At 40.0% G+C, this 17,019-nt stretch overlaps 1 protein-coding gene across 1 annotated transcript; it reads left to right on the top strand.

The window, feature by feature from the left end:
- Nucleotides 1–194: 194 nt before the first annotated feature.
- lrrc8aa (leucine rich repeat containing 8 VRAC subunit Aa) lies at nucleotides 195–16,009 on the top strand. Its single transcript, XM_006796777.3, has 3 exons — nucleotides 195–355; nucleotides 7,177–9,301; nucleotides 11,304–16,009. The coding sequence occupies exons 2-3, from the start codon at nucleotides 7,187–7,189 to the stop codon at nucleotides 11,577–11,579; spliced, it is 2,391 nt and encodes a 796-aa protein (XP_006796840.1). The 5' UTR covers nucleotides 195–355; nucleotides 7,177–7,186; the 3' UTR covers nucleotides 11,580–16,009.
- Nucleotides 16,010–17,019: the final 1,010 nt, after the last annotated feature.

Raw genomic sequence — 17,019 nt, 5'->3', positions numbered from 1 at the left:
GAGTAGATATATATCTAACTTATTTATCTAATTTAATAAAACTTAAAAAGGAAAGCTAAAAGAAAATAGGGAAAAACAGAAGTGAGAGAGACAGAGCGAGAGTGAGATGAGAGGGTTGTGCTTTTATTTTGAAAAACTGTATAATTTCGTACTTTCCCCCGTCCCTGCTCGGACAGAGCTCTTTGTGGGAGCCGACGGTCCCGCACCGCTCTAGCCTTCTTGCGGGTTTCTTCTACCGTAGCAGCATAACGGGGCTCCGGCCTGATGTCCGAGCTGCCTCAGCTTCTGAAGCCTGTTTGAGAAATGTTTCACCAGAGTGCGGAGGAGGCGAGAGACACCAGCTTTAGCAAAACAGGTGGGTCTTTTGTTATTTTTCAGGGTGTTTGGTATATAACCAGTTAGCTGCCGCAGACTGCTAACTGAGCACCGACATGAGACATCGTTTCCCGTCCCTGCTCTGCTGACTCTTGCTGTGGAGAGGACCACCTAACTAAAGGTCGCTCTAGGGAGGTTGGATTACATGTAATTTTATCTGACTGTGTTACCGCCTCGGATTGATTTTTTCAAGCTAATGAAATATTCTCGGTCCTGTTTAAATGCATTTTTGTCCACAGCTGAAGGCCAGGCGGGGTGTTCTGGGATTTTTAGCTCAAACAGTTTTTTGCTGATAAAACACTGAAGCTATAAACAGCAGATTAAAACACGGAAGTTTTCCCATCAGCAGCCGCAAAGCATGTGCATGCAGTGGAAAACAGGAGAGCTCTGTTTTGTAACTCGATGTTTCTCGGATATTAAGTTCATAAGGAGCTGTTCTTCTTCTCATTTTTATTACTACAGAGTCACAATATACATGTAAGAGCTCTTATGATTTTATCGCATTGCTGTAGTAATATTGCCATTGGCAGGCTAGGCACATACATGTGGTTACAATGATTAATTTATAAGATCAGGATATGTCTTTATAAAGTAGTTTTAAACGGTTTATGTCTCAGACCTCTACTGTGAACATGTGTGAGAGCATGACATCACTGGTGTACATTCTTTGTGAGTCAGCAGTTGTTAGACCTTGTCCTCTCCATCCCTTGATTTGATGCCCCAGGGCTGGGCAGATGGGCTGAGATCGGAAGCTGTGATAATTCTGCTTTGTACAAATGGGCTGTGAAGAACGATCTCGAGTTTTTGGCCTGAATTTCTTTTCTTTTCATTTTCTTTTCTGCGTTCTAGGCAACAGTTTTGTGGTCAAGGACCTCTTTATAAAGTGTGAGTGGATCCATCAGTGGATTGTGGCTTTAGAAAACACTGTCACTGCTGATATGTAGTGCTGATGTAGACTAGCAACTCAACTGCCCCATAACACCCTTATGTAGACTTTTATCAGGATTTACTAAATATTAGCTAAAATGGAAAAATAATAACGGGAAACGAATCAGTGTCTTTGACTTGCTGGATCCAGATCACATAGTTATGTAGTTATTGCCACATAGCGCTGGGAAGTGCTGGAAAAATTGTTAAGTGCAGGGATCCTCCTTTGAAAAGCTAGAATCGGACCAAGGTAGGATTAGTCGGGGCGATTGTGGCTCAAGAGTTGGGGGTTTGCCTTGTAATCGGAAGGTTGCCGGTTCGAGCCCCAGCTTGGACAGTCTTGGTCGTTGTGTCCTTGGGCAAGATACTTCACCCGTTGCCTACTGGTTGTGGTCAGAGGGCCTGGTGGCGCCAGTGTCCGGCAGCCTCGCCTCTGTCAGTGTGTGAATGGGTGGATGACTGAGTGTGTAAAGCGCTTTGCGGTCCTTAAGGACTAGCAAAGCGCTATACAAATACAGGCCATTTACCATTTAGTCTTTTCATATATGATTTCTCACCTCATTATCTTCAAATAATACATTATTTGTACCACACAGTGTCAAAATATGGTGGAAAAAAGCTGATTTTTGTCGTTTAAAATTGATATTCAACTCCAGCACATTTGGAGCAACAAGCCTGGACTGGATGCTGTTGACACAACCCTGAGATCGGCGTGTAATACTTTCAACAACTGTGAACTGATGAAGGGATCCAAAACACACTGTTCCTTAGTCATCTCTGCTGTATGGTACATGATAACAGGGAGTAGAAGACGTTAGTAAAGTGATGCTCTCTGTTGCTTTGGAGGTCCTATAAATGTTTGCGGCACGTAAATGGAAATTTGTGAAGTAGTTGCCAAGGGAATATTGAGAGATGTTTCAAACACAGAGGAGTTTATAGCATGTATCTAAGTGAATGTAATAAAACTTCCTGCCTGCTGGCAGCACTGGTATCTGTCCATCTTTCTGTCCACATGTGTACAGTTGCAAGAAAAAAGTGCTGACCTTTCAGAATTAGCCAGAATTAATTAGTTGTGATGTGGTCTTCTGCTAAGTTACGCTAATAGGGCCATCATAATCTTAACTGGAAAGACACAGTCATGATTGAGATGACATTACTGTGCAAGTGTTGAACCACACCTCATTTCTTTAGGGGTAGCTTCTAATAATCTTAAAAGTCAATATTTGGTATGACTACCTTTGTTCTTCAACACTGCCTAAACTCTCATAGGTAGCTTTCTTGTAATTTCTATGGGTAGTCTTCAGGAATAGCTCTTCTGGAATTACATGCAATGCTCTTCTAGGATGTTTGCTGGTATTGCATCGTGGATCAAAATTTAGGGGCACTTTTGTGCTTTCATAATTCCATTAGTTTTGATAAGATTCCCAACACCCCTTGTTGAAATGCAACCCCAAACCATGACTGAGCCTCCACCGTGTTTTGGCTGTACATACTCCCAGTTGTACCCCTCTCCTGACCTCCTCCTATGACACTTTGACCCCAAAGCTTCAAATTCATCACTCCATAAGACCAGCTGTCGCTGATTTTTAGCTGAGCTCATATCTACCTCAGCTTTTTCTCCCTGTTTCCCTTCCTTAAAAATGGCTTCTTTGCTGCGTTTTTTTTTTTTTTCATTTTCGTATACCGCAAAATTATTTTTATGCCTGAAACTTCTTCTTTTGTCCTCCGCTTGTGCAATTTCTTCATGCTGACGTATGCCAAGTTTTTAGCTAATGGCTATTTGACAATCAACTTGGAGCAAAAATAGTAACGAACTCTCGAAAGATGCAATTTAAAATTAGTTTGTTGCTAAGTTGTCTGCTATGTGTAGACACAACACTCATTCATCCCTTGAGTTAGGTGCCTTGTTTATGCTTGAGTGGGTCAGTGTTAAGTGAAGTAAATAAACAAATAAATGAAAATAATTTCTCTAAAAATACTCGGATACTCAATCAATCAAAAAGCAGCCAGTTAGTTAAGAAAAACATTTTGAAAAACGTTCAGAAAGCCTGGAGAATTGTTGCTCATGACCACTTTAAACAGTTACAATAAAGTCTAGCTCCTTGGAAGCAACATTTAAAGAAATTCGTGGTGGCTTGAGACATGGGCTTATCTTTATTTTGTTTATATGTTTTGAATCCGTGTCCTGTTGTATGACCCAGCCTTTCAAAATCTTCTGCTCGTAGACTGCTGAATTAAACACAAAATTCAATTCAGTGTTTTCGATTGGAAAGTCTTCTGAACTTGCAAAACAGCTCCAACCCATAATGCTACCTCCACCCTGCTTCAAGGTTTGGATTAACAGGCATTTCTAATCAAATATAATATTCTACAAAGACGTCCTTCCAACATACTCCTCTCTGATGACTGTTGTATAGTTGTGGCAGACTTGTGATATGCTAGCTTTGCTGCATTATTTTTTAAGTTCTATTTGAAGGTTTTTGACAGCTCTCACTGTATTTGGCTTTGCATGTGCATTACCATCCCTTTTGGGTGATAGTAGTGTATTATATCCTTGCAAATGCCAGTAAAATACCAAGAAATTATTAAGGCATAACGTATCTAATTTTTTAATTACTATTTGAATATTCAAAAATCATAAAAGTTTTAAAATATCCAGCCTAGTTGAGTTGAGCTTTTAGCCTTAGTATAGAGTGCCCTTTTCCCTCAAAGCATGTTCTTTATCTTTGCCAACAAGTTCAACTTTGTCTCTTCTGTCTATTAAAAGTTTCTCCCAAAGGTGTCATGTGCACATTCAGTGGGCTTCGAATCACATTAGAGACATGCTGTCCATCGTTAACACCATCTTGTTCAGTGTTTTCTCATCATGGACACATAACAAAGATTATAGCACGTTTTTCTTTTTCCTTTTCTTTTTCTTTTGTTATCATTTGGGGTTTTTCTCATCTCTTTCACGATTGCATGCTGTGCTCTGATCTTTGCACTACACACACTCCTGTCCTGCGCTGCCTGTATGTGTACATTGATGATGACCTTAAGTCCTTAGAAAGTCCTTCAGTCCTTTATTTTTTTAAGATCTTTGGAAAGTTGTTGGTATTAAAGTATGCCTACCACCAAAAATCTATCCTAAGGAGAAGTAGGGAGTGGCACCCATACGAACCTGCGACTTATTCCTGTGGGATTTTAAGTTTAAGCCCCACAGGAAGAGGTTTTTTTTCCCTCACTGGAGTTCATTTAGTTTTCGGAGATTAGCTGTCAGATATTACTTAAAGCTACTTGGGGTTGCTTGGGGTTATTTTAAAGGAAAGTCCATTATATATTGCAAAAGAGGCATGTCCATTTGTTTTTGTGACAAACCAAATGGACACTAGTGTCCTTGAGGGAAATTATTTCTGGCTCTGTAATACACTGGCTGTTTCGGTGGTCAGGTTCACCTGCACTTCGCCTGCACAAAGGCATCTCTGTTTGAGAAAGAAAATCAGGAGAAATGTACTGCGGTAACATAGCAAACAAGAAACCTAGAACACAGTCACTATATTATCCTGTCTTGACCTTTTTTATTTTACACCAGGGATAGTGACAGGAAGTTCCTCAGAGAAGTCCTTGGTTGAAATTATTAGAGGGATGATTTTGGAGAACTGTAGTGTGGTTCAAGGTAAGCTGCTTGCAGACTGGTGTTTATTTTCCTGTGCCAGGATGAAGTGAAACAAACCTCGGATGTTCTTTTGAATTAAAGATATTAGTGGCACATTGTGACCTCACCGGATCATCCATTATTATTGTTAGGGTTATTTCAGAGCCTGGTGTGAAATTCTTGGAAGATCTTGGCAATTAGTTTATGTTACATGGAACTTGGAGTTTATATGAGCTTATTGTGGCAAACTTGTGATCTAAGCGACACACCAATGACTTCAAGACACGAAAGTGAAAATATGCAGCAGTTTCACTGTATTGCAAAACCAGAATTTCCATCTGTCACATTTTAAAGTTGAGCATGTCAAATGCTTTTGGGTATGTCATGAATCTTGTGGTACAGGGAAGTGTACACTGCATTGGAGTCAAAGATAGCCTGTTGTGGAATAACACCATCTGACTGGTTACAGTTAAGGGTATTGTGGCAGCTGTTGGGGCCTCAGTGTGCTGTAATTTCTGTGTTAAAGCAAAGCAGAGGCCTAACGAAGGAGGCCAACAGCGACTCCGCTGCCATTCTGGTTTGAACTGGATAAAAAACAATGCTTTTTTGTGAGGACTTGCGCAGCTATCTTCTTTCATAAGGTAGGGGGTGGTTGAACAAACAGGGAGATGCAGTTTTTGTTGTCTTTGATTCTTCCTTACTGTTATAAGAAAAAAAATAAGTAGTACTATTACAGTTTATTTGTTTTTTCTTCTACTATCAGATTTGTGTCCACATGAAACTTTATTTCTGTGTAGGAGGTTATACTTGGGCTAATATGATCCTTTAAAACATCTTGAATTGTGGAAAAAAAGCTGCTTTGACTGCTCTATTTTTTATTGTTCACTCTATTCTTATTTACTGTTTGAAAAAGATGCCTGATTGTGGTTTTTACACACATACTCAAGCCTCAGGAGTTTTTCACTTTGGGGGATTTGTGTTTTCGTGTGATCAGCAGCAGCTTTGTGTTCAGTAATGGGTTTAGCATCCATTTTCAAATTGTTTTTCTTGATTTTAATTTAAGTATTCCTGCTTGTTCGGATTGTTCACTTTTTGGGGGAAAACAATCAGGAAATATGTTTAAGATGGTTTTGCAGGATTTTACATAGCTTCTTGGGAGAATACATTCCTTCGTGGCCCTTTCTGTAAGGAGTAACATGTTAAAACGTATTCATTCTGAGAAAGGGCTACGTAGCAGTACAGGTGGAGACACCGAGTCTGTATGAACATGCCTGCTTCGGGGTCTGTGCTGCTATTGCCTCTGCAATGTGCTGTGTCCCATGCAAGATGCTCAGAGGATCTTTTGTTTAGTTGTAGGACAAATAGCTATCAGAACTATCGTGTTTTGTGTGTTTCTAGTCTTGTAATCTCCAGTTCTTTGCTCATAGGTGCTTGTTGGGCTACATCAGGATAAAAGGCAAATTGTAAGTTAGTGCTGCTTGTGTGTGTGGCATTTATTAATTTGCTGTCTGACTTTTTAAAATATTCACATCAATATTGACATAACATAAGAGCAAGAAGGCAAGACTAAAGCAAGCTTCCTTCTAATTGTGCAGTGTAAAATGAAAGGATTGTGTTTATCCTGCTATATGAAATGGTGATGTTATTATGGTATCCATTTAGTACTAATTTCAGTCCTGTGATATTCTCCAAGACACATTGTGACAAATATGTTTGATTGCTGTTGGGAATATGGGTTTCCACTGTATAGATGGTTTAATAATTTGAATCATATTTCATGCAAAAAAAAACAAGACATCCAAACATTTGCTTCTCCAGTGCACCATCAGACTCTCTCTGGTTTATGTATTTGTAAATTGACTGCGTCATAGTTTTGGAGTGTAATTTGTAAATGTATCCTTTCAGGAAACCGTAGTGGACATTCTTCAGTATTTCATGGCATTTTAGAAATAAGGAATGAGGAAATAATTAGAGGATTAATTCCTAATGAAAACAATGGTTGGCTATATCCCAGAAACTGGCATAGAAGCTATCAAAGAAAAACAGAGCTATTCAGCTGGATTTCATAAGGAAAAAGCTTAAAATATTCACAATCAGCTGCCACAGTCAGCTGCCAACAGGCAGGAATAATATTTTGAGTGTAATTTATGCAAAGTTTTGCCCCAAAGCATTAAGGTTTTTAAAACACAGTTTAACCTAACATGTCATGAACTAATCCTCTGTTGTCTCTGCTTTTTTAGATAAACCATCATGATTCCCGTCACAGAGCTCCGATACTTTGCTGACACCCAGCCAGCGTACCGCATCCTGAAGCCATGGTGGGACGTTTTCACAGACTACATCTCAATCGTCATGCTGATGATTGCGGTGTTCGGCGGGACGCTGCAGGTCACACAGGACAAGATGATCTGCTTGCCTTGCAAGTGGGTCGTTAATGACTCGTGCGAGGTCATGCCCATGCCGAATCTGACCACCCACTACGCACCGGAACCCAAAGGCATTCAGTATGACCTCGACCGACATCAGTATAACTATGTAGACGCAGTCTGCTATGAGAAAAAACTACACTGGTTTGCCAAATATTTCCCCTATCTGGTGCTACTCCACACTCTAATCTTCCTGGCCTGCAGCAACTTCTGGTTTAAGTTCCCCCGCACAAGCTCTAAAGTGGAGCATTTTGTCTCCATCCTCCTCAAGTGCTTCGACTCCCCGTGGACAACGAGAGCTTTGTCTGAGACCGTGGTGGAGGAGAGCGACCCCAAGCCTGTGGGGAAAATGAACGGTTCGATGGACAAGAAGGCCTCAAGCGCGAGCGAGGATGTTGAGGCCAGTGTGCCCATGCTCCAACGAACAAAGACCAGAATTGAACAAGGAATTGTTGATCGCTCTGAAACTGGAGTTTTAGATAAAAAGGAAGGGGAGCAGGCCAAGGCCCTTTTTGAAAAGGTTAAAAAGTTCAGAATACATGTAGAGGAGGGTGATATAGTGTACCGTCTTTACATACGTCAGACCATTATCAAGGTAATAAAGTTTATACTGATAATTGGCTACACAGCCCACTATGTAAAACACATCAGCTTCAATGTGCTGTGCACAGAGAATATTCAGAATCTAACCGGGTACAGCTCGTTTCATTGCGCTCATCCGTTAGCAACTCTTTTCAGGATTTTGGCCGGTTTCTACATCTCCCTGGTGGTGGTTTATGGACTCATCTGCATGTACACTCTTTGTTGGATGCTCAGCCGCTCCCTGAAACGATACTCCTTTGAAGCAATCCGCGAGGAAAGCAGTTACAGTGACATCCCAGATGTAAAGAACGACTTTGCCTTCATGCTGCACATGATAGATCAGTATGACCCTCTTTACTCCAAGCGCTTCGCTGTGTTTCTGTCAGAGGTGAGTGAAAACAAGCTGAGGCAACTCAACCTGAACAATGAGTGGACACTGGAGAAGCTACGGCAGCGTATCACCAAGAACTCCCAGGAGAAGCTGGAGCTGCACCTCTTCATGCTCAGCGGGATTCCAGACACGGTGTTTGATCTGATTGAACTAGAGGTGCTCAAGCTGGAACTTATTCCAGATGTTACTATCCCTCCAATCATTGCCCAGCTTTCCAACCTAAAAGAAATGTGGCTCTATCACACCCCGGCTAAAATTGAGGCTCCAGCTCTGGCCTTTCTAAGAGAGAATCTGAAGTCCCTCCACATTAAGTTCACTGATATCAAGGAGATCCCATTGTGGATCTACAGCCTGAAGAATCTCAGAGAGCTGCATTTAACCGGGAACCTGAGTGCTGAGAATAATCGTTACATTGTCATCGATGGGCTCCGAGAGCTCAAAAGTCTCAAAGTGCTACGGCTTAAGAGCAACCTCACTAAGCTTCCCCAGGTGGTAACGGATGTGGGTGTGCACCTTCAGAAGCTCTCCATCAACAATGAGGGCACCAAACTAATGGTGCTCAACAGCCTGAAGAAAATGGTCAACCTGACTGAGCTGGAGCTCATTCGTTGCGATCTCGAACGTATTCCGCACTCCATCTTTAGCTTGCACAACCTGCAGGAAATCGACCTGAAGGACAACAATCTGAAGACGATAGAGGAGATCATCAGCTTCCAGCACCTGCACCGCCTCGTGTGCCTGAAGCTGTGGTACAACCAGATTGCCTATATCCCCATTCAGATCGGAACACTCACCAACCTGGAAAGGCTCTATTTGAATAGGAACAAGATAGAGAGGATCCCCAGCCAGCTTTTCTTTTGCCGCAAGTTGCGCTTCTTAGACCTGAGCCACAACAATCTGACCAGCATCCACCCAGATGTGGGCTTCCTCCAGAACCTGCAGTATTTTGCAGTGACAGCAAACAGGGTGAGTAGCGAAGAATTTCTTAAATTATTCATTGTAGTAAAAATTATCAAGTTCTCTCATTCTGCAGTCATGTTTCCACCCCTTTAACTTTCTCATAGATGTTATTAAGGTTAGCTTAAAAACCCGATAAGTTGTTGACAAAGGTCAGCCATTATAAATATCTACATGTTCCTGGTGTAGAATTATGCCTTTGAAGATAACAGTAGGACTGTAGTGCTTCCCATACAAAGACTTTACTTAGGTGGACCACCCAGGTATATTGACAGCTGTCCAAGTCTTTGTCTAAGGGCGCTTTTATAGTTTGTTTACGCTGGTCTAAATTAGTTGATGAATTTGTAAACTTGTAGCTTTTTCCTGTGGTTTGGCTTCTTTTCACACACAAAAAAATCCAAGTGAACTCCAAGCGGACCAAAATGTGTCATTGCTATGTATTTATTACAAAGTGTATATGGTATTATTTGTATAATGTGTCGCTTTTCTCCACAAATCTAGCCTCCCTCACTGTGTTAAGGTGGCAGATTAGCATAAACTTGGTTATTTTTCATTAACATGTTCAATCATGCTAAAAATTTACAGTTGAATTGAAGCCTGTGGTTTCTGATGAAGGAGATCATTTAAGCCTTAACTCAGTTATTTGCTCTGGGGCATTTCATTCACATTTGTTTACTGTGAGAATTTAAAGAAACACTTGGTGAATTCTCCTGATAATACTGTTTTGAACACTGAGCATGCATATAGCATCATGTGTTTTTCAGTAAAGGTTATTATTACTGCTGTTTTACTAGACTTTCTACTGCGCTTGCATGCTGAAAATAGCTTCCAGCAGGTTTGTGTGCGGCTACAAATAGCTCCATTAAATGGGTTCCTTTTGATGTTTCGGGCTCTCTGGGCCTCTTTTCCTAAAAAATCCTCTTTAAACTTCCAGCACATTATCTATCCAAATAAAAAAAAAAGGTTTTTAATGTTTAGAAGTTTTTAACAGAGTGTGACTGCATTGTTGTTTTCAAACAGAGGTTCATGGTACACAAAGTAAACTCAAGTCCTAAATTTGTTCAAACCTTTTAAGTCTTTAGCAGATATGCACAAATTGTGAAATTCTTTGCCTGTATCACATTCGTAAAATTCGTAATCAGATGTAAAATTGTTCTGTCAACCCGTAGCTTTATTGTTGAGTGCAAAACCCATGGGACGTGGGAATGTTTTTTTTCCACTAAGCTTTGAAAGACCTGGTTGCATACATTGATTGGTCAAACACATGAATGTAGTATCGTTTTAAAAAATCCGGTAAGATTTGACTAAAACATCAGCTGTCTAAACATCAGCTGTCCTCTGCTCGGTTGATCCTGAGTAATAGGACAAGTTTCTTTGTTAATAGCTAGCACTCCAGCTACCTAAACTAAGCTGGTTAAAAATGCACACAGTAGTTATATTTAGCAGAATTGTGTAATAAGGCTTTAACAAAAGATCCAAGTAATCTAAAATGATGCCTAGATTCTGTTTACTGGTGTGATACTCAACTCTCAGAGCTGGCATCCAAGAACAGCTGAAATTAACCAAACCTGGCAAAACATTTGAACCAATCAAGTCACATTTAACTCAATGCTGTTTTGGAGGTGGCAGCAAGAGATTCCTTGTCAGTCGCCATTACAGATGCTTTATTTTATGGTTATCATAATTAAAATAACCCAGCTGTTTAAAAGTCTTTTATCTCGTTATTAACCGTCTTTAAGTTGCTATAGTAAAGGTTGGATCTGCTCATAGCAGTCACCAAAGTTGATACTGGCCTACACCGTGTTCACCCATATATAACTGCAGGCCTAGATTTAACCTAGTTTTGATTTTGTTCCTGTGATCCTGCCTGTTTGTCGTAGTTTTAATTGGTTAGCATCTGAAAATAATGTGATCTACAACTGAGCTGCTTATTATGTGAAACATGTTTTGCTTAGTAACTGCCTTAGCAGGCCAGGGTAACTGCAACCTCCTCCTTTCCTCTCCATTTCAGATTGAGACGTTGCCCCCAGAGCTGTTCCAGTGTAAGAAACTTCGTACTCTGAATCTGGGGAACAACTGCTTGCAGACTCTACCGTCACGTTTTGGGGAACTGACCGGGCTGACTCAGCTGGAGCTGCGAGGGAACCGTCTGGAGTGTCTTCCGGTGGAGCTTGGCGAGTGCCGACTGTTGAAGAAGAGCAGCCTGGTGGTGGAGGAGGACCTGTTCAACACGCTTCCCTCAGAAGTGAAAGAGCAGCTGTGGAGGGCCGATAAGGAACAAGCCTGAGCCGAACCACTGTGGATAGCTGCAGAGGAGAGAAGTTTGATCAGAGGAATGAAGAAGCAGTGAAATTTTTTGAAACTTTGAAGGAGATGCAGCAGTTCTGGCCCAACAGGCACAGGAAAGTGATGGCTTTTGGAATTGTCTCATGCCTGTCAGTGGAATAATCTCATAACCTAGCTTGGCGATGAAAGGTGGTTTGGTATTGTGGCCTTTCAGTGTTTCCTCCAGGTGATGTTGAGTATGCATGCCACAATAGGAACTGTCCAAAGCAAACCCGTTTATTTAAACTTTGCACGATTCAACCTTGCCAGTGATCTACATGTGCTGATTATCACTACTTTACTATCAACAGGAAATATGCACAGAAGAGTGTTAGCCTGATGTTCTCTGGCCTCGAGACTGAAAATCACTTTTGAGTTTTATACGGTTATATCTGCAGATGAGGTGCAGCGTGCCTCACTGTGCTAGCAGATGTAATTGAACGAATTACAGCGCAACTGATAGCCGATGTGTTGAGGCATGAAGCTTTGCCGTGTTGTTTTTCCTTCTGGCTTTCTTTATGCTCGACTTACTCTGAGGCATTTTTTTTTTACGTAGACAAAATGACTTGATGAAGATTAGCAAATCATCTCACGGGTGATCTCACAGCTTAGGCCTTAGCTCAGAAGATGAACTTCAAAGAAACAAAGCTGTCAAATATTCAGTGGAAACAAATGGGAACACACTCTACAGTTCAATGTCTAAATACCCTGCAGTTGTTAAACTATAACGTCAGTCTGTGAGGCAGGCTGTTTGTTAACTGCCTAGGAAGTTATGGTGGACAAATCCATCTTTTTTCTTTGAATCTTTTTGTTTCAACGAGCATTATACTTTTTTTTTAGTGTGTTACTTTATCAGATTTAATATGACACCTTGTAATGTGTTGGGAAAAGACCAAGAATTTAATCTGGTGTACTTTTAAGTTGTACCATACATTAGCATTACGTTTGGGCCTGTGAGAAGGGCTGTTTTATTGTGAATAATGGAATGCAATGTTATGCACAATAGACGTGTAGTTTTGGTTTTGCATTTATTTTAAAAAGAAATTGTCAACACTATACCCATATTATTGTTATTTTCTTTGCTATGTTGTAATTACATGTAATTATGTGAGGTTAGTTGTCCTTGCATTACAAGTCACAGCGGATTTCTTTTTGTTTTGTTTTGTTTTGGGTTCTTTAGTTAAAATTGATATTGATATACCTTTATTAGTCCCACAAGGGGAAATTTCATAAGGCTGCCGACCTATTGCACGCAATGGCGGCGCCATCTTATATGGAGCATAGATACTGCTAATCACACATCGAGCAGATAATACACTTAAAAAATGAACAAGAATGAAGGTACTTTTTTCTTCTTTTCTTTATTCCTCTTTTTTTTAATGCGCCATATGATTTATGAAGCTTTAGTCAAGCTTTACATGTGTGGGACTCCCAAAGGAAATGAACTTCAGATGTGATAATGGAAAGTTTAGATACTTCCTGTTTGAGAAGAGTTGAGTCAAGCTTCTAAAGCAGACACTTATATGTAATCTGTTTATCTAAGTGACAGATGAGGACAAACAGGAAATGGAAAAGTGGAGAAACATTTAGATCAGACAACAGAAGGGAAACATTTGTAGAGAGAGGGAGAGAGAAGACGAACATGCAATATGTGATTCCCACCATCTATGGACCAAATTAATGTAACATGCGTGGTTTGCTTGAAACACTTTCCTTATTAAGGCCTTTGGATTTAATAGCATCATTTGGACTAATTCTGCCATGTTTACCCCAGCCAAGCATCTCTTGCAGCTAATATGGCCTTAGATTTTACAAGCTTTATACCCCAGGATTGATTGCAAACATCACAAACTTGGCTCGTTTTTTATTTCTTGTGCTGTAAAATGTATAGCTGAAATATTTAATGTGTTTGTTTCATGTGTACCGTATTCTTCCTACCTGCTGTTTTTCTCTTTTGATTCAAGCTTTTTAAAGGAAGGTTAACTCTAATGATACAATTATACCTTTGTTCACGGTATATTTTGTTTACTGAGGCCTTGACTGAATCCAAATGTCCTTGTAGGGGGAGCTAGTAAAGCGCTCCCATGCGGTATTAAAAGGCAGAAATAGGAGCTTTAGCTTTATGTGAGCTGACGAGCAACTAGTGCTAACATTGCAACAGAGATTGCAGATGGAAGCAAAAAGGAAATAATGCCAGAGAAACAGATTCATCCACAGGAAATCTTAGCTTTCCTAGAAAGGATTGAATGCTTAAATTGAATTGCTTGCATACTGCGGGATAAACGTGAGCAGTGCCAAGTATGCGGATAGGGCCTGTTGGCCTGCCGGCCTGCCAATCAATCCACAAAAGTAGGCAAGTAAATAATGCAGTAACATAGAAATGTCTATGATGTTCGGCTATAACTGGCAGTTTACTCTGAGTTAGCCCATCTAGTTCTGATTATTGATTGTTATTATTTTTTTAAAAACAATGTATCATGTTGTTCTTCATTGTTGCCAATACATAGCATTCCTGTTATTGCTAATTAAGGTTTTTATTTCAGGAAAGTGTCACTTTCAAAGCATTAATAACTGGCCTTAGTCAACTTTAGGTTGTCTGTAAAGCTTTCTGTTTGCACACAGCACTTAAGCAGTGTACAGTGGTACTAATGGCAGACAGGGCCTGACCGATATCGATACCGATATTTGGTGACTTAAAAAGCCAATACTCGATATTTTTCGTTTCTCTTTCAAACGCACTAAACATAAACAAATTCTCCTGATGTATTTTATGTGTTGTTATTTATTCACCTCCGCTCTGCTGGGATCAGGCGGCTGTTGTGTTTGCGTCGTTCCAAACACGCGTTGATGAAAGGGAAGTTGCAGACTGCCCTCTGGTGGACAATCTATGCAACATCAACACTCATGACATGGTTGAAGGATGTTTCTCCTGTCTCTTCTCTTTTTAAAGTTTTCATTTATCAACAACACTGTTGTAAATGCCAATACCTATACATTGGCGAATAGCTAATATCGGGCAATAATATTGTTGTGTTCTAATGGCAGACTTTAAATTTACAAAGCCCAAGGATAACAACTGTATGCACATTTTTTTGTTATAAAATTTTAGCCTTAACATGTGGGTCACATCATTAGTTCTGGGAGTGCAGACATATATAAAAACCTAAATTATTTCCTAGTAGAGCTTGTATAGTCAGTATAACTCGCGAAGATGGATGGTGCTCATTCGCACTCTCTCACACTACTTTGTCAAAATTCCCATGAATATGCTTTTATCTGGTGGTTTGTTTGTTTTTCGTGTGTATGTTTGGACACATATGCACAAATATTATGGTGACGAGTTGCCTTGGTCATTTTTGTTCTATCCTTCGAGCTGTGACTCTACAGTCCTTCACCGCCACGTCCCTCTGAGTCATGCGTCTAATTTTCAGCCCACTCCCTTTTCTGTTAGTGAATCAGGTGAAGGTCCGAGGAAAAGGTCAGTCAGACATTCCCACGAAACCAAAAGGAGGAAGTTTTGATGACTCATACGTGCTCCTTGGTTACAAGAAAACTCTAGCAGTTTCAGATATAGTCTCAGCTCATTTTCACCCAAACACATTGAGTCAGTGCGTATAAAAGCTTTTCTTGTTTTTGTTCTTCTTCTTTTTTGTTATTTTCCAGCTTTTCCCAATTCCTTTTGTGTGTTTCTAAATTATGTATCACTTAAGCAATGTTTGTGTGAAGCAGTGTGACTGGTCAGTTTATTCTTGCTCATAATCATTCATATTGCTGCTGTCTCCCTTTGGACACTGCTGTTTTTGAATAAACAAAACAGGACTTCACAACTGAGCAGAAACGACTCTCGACAATCTTGACTTACTGTAAATGGAGGTGAGCTCACCCTCCAGTGTGGGCATTGTGTACATCAGTATATCATCTGTTAATATTTCCCAAGATTGTACATTTCCAGACAGTTTCATTTCCTTTTCATCGACCTAGATTTTTCTTAAACTGCCGTGGTTGCATTATATTTCTGCCTATGTATGGAACATAAATCATGATTGTATTTGCTCTGTACAATTCATCTCTGTATTCTGATGCCTGTTGATCAGGGAAAACGGTTCATTTCCATCCATTTCATTTGAAACCATGTGTGCGTTGATACCGGAAGGAACGCTTTTAAACCTAAGCAGCGATCACGTTAAATGTAAACTAAAAGTTGGATGGACGGACTTGTTTCACTCAGCACTGTCTGTATCACAAGGCCTTTTACTAATTGTTGCCAAGTGGACTGAACACTGGCTTTTTAAGTGGGACGTCTGTAACAATGGACAACTGAACTTTGCCTAATGTTCAGGCTCTCCTTTTGTACCATTACAATATATGAAAATAAAATTCAAGTTAAAATTCTGTTTCTTGAGTGCGTTGATGATTGTTGGTCAAGTCCTGAGCGCTATGTTTGTTAGACCTTTGCTACTACTGACATCTGACTTGCCTTTCTCTTCCTCGGAAGTGGAACATCCAGAGTATGCAAAATCATTTTTAGCAGCACACTGTGCTGCCACTGACTAAGAGAAGGACAATTTGTTGTCAGTGTTCGCCCTTTGCTGCACTTTTTGTAGGAAAGGTTGAGATGACCCTTGTTTGTATCCACTCTTACTAAACAGTTTTTTCCTTCTCTGATATTTTTTTAGCACATTGTAAGTAAAGATTATAGTAGTTTTCTACTTTCCAGTCCTGGTAATCATCTTGTGATTCTTTTAGAGAGATGTATTAGAGTAGAGTAGTTGTTCTCAGTTTATTAAGTAGAATTACGGTTACATGCGTACATGGCTATATTCAGCAGTGTGGGAATAGCCAGACACCCCATGATACTTCACTTATGATACAGTATTTTGCAGTTTGCAAAGTATTGCAGTAACATATAAATTATGTCTTCAAAGTTAAACTTTTTCAATATCTGTTTTATTTAATTAAAATGTTTTAATTCATTTTACATTTTTTATTTTAAAAATGTAAAATGAGACAGTCAAGCACACCAACACTAACAAAAAAACAAATGTTGCCATATGTAGGAGTCAGTCGGCGAACAAGTTGAATGAGGTCAAGTTGGCAATTGCGTGAAATGTTGATATTGTGATAAATCATCAAAGCTCACATTTCTTTTGCTGTCTAATTCATATTTAACTAATTTATTAAATTTTCGCTTAGCAGTCTTTCTGTTCTAAAGGAATACAACCAGAATACAACCAGCTGGCAGCCAGCTGAGCCGAGTCCCCTGGAGTTGACAAAGGGCCATTCAGACTGATGGCGACATGTTGGTAATCTGTCTGCAGTCAGAAATAAGACAGCAATTATTTTCAAAACTTCAAAAATTTGTCTGAGAGTAATTGCAAACAGTGCAAGTCAGACTGCAGTTG

The sequence above is a fragment of the Neolamprologus brichardi genome, chromosome 7 (assembly GCF_056152115.1).
Source record: "Neolamprologus brichardi isolate AB-2024 chromosome 7, ASM5615211v1, whole genome shotgun sequence".
In the NCBI taxonomy this organism is placed as follows: Eukaryota; Metazoa; Chordata; class Actinopteri; order Cichliformes; family Cichlidae; genus Neolamprologus; species Neolamprologus brichardi.
The sequence above is the reverse complement of the archived record's forward strand: the minus strand, read 5'-3'. Positions and strand labels throughout refer to the sequence as shown.

Bases quoted from the DNA above. Each gene is read 5' to 3' on its own strand.
- lrrc8aa (XM_006796777.3), top strand. From the start codon at position 7,187: ATGATTCCCGTCACAGAGCTCCGATACTTTGCTGACACCCAGCCAGCG. The intron at 9,302-11,303 runs GTGAGTAGCGAA...TCTCCATTTCAG, and splicing joins TTGCAGTGACAGCAAACAGG to ATTGAGACGTTGCCCCCAGA.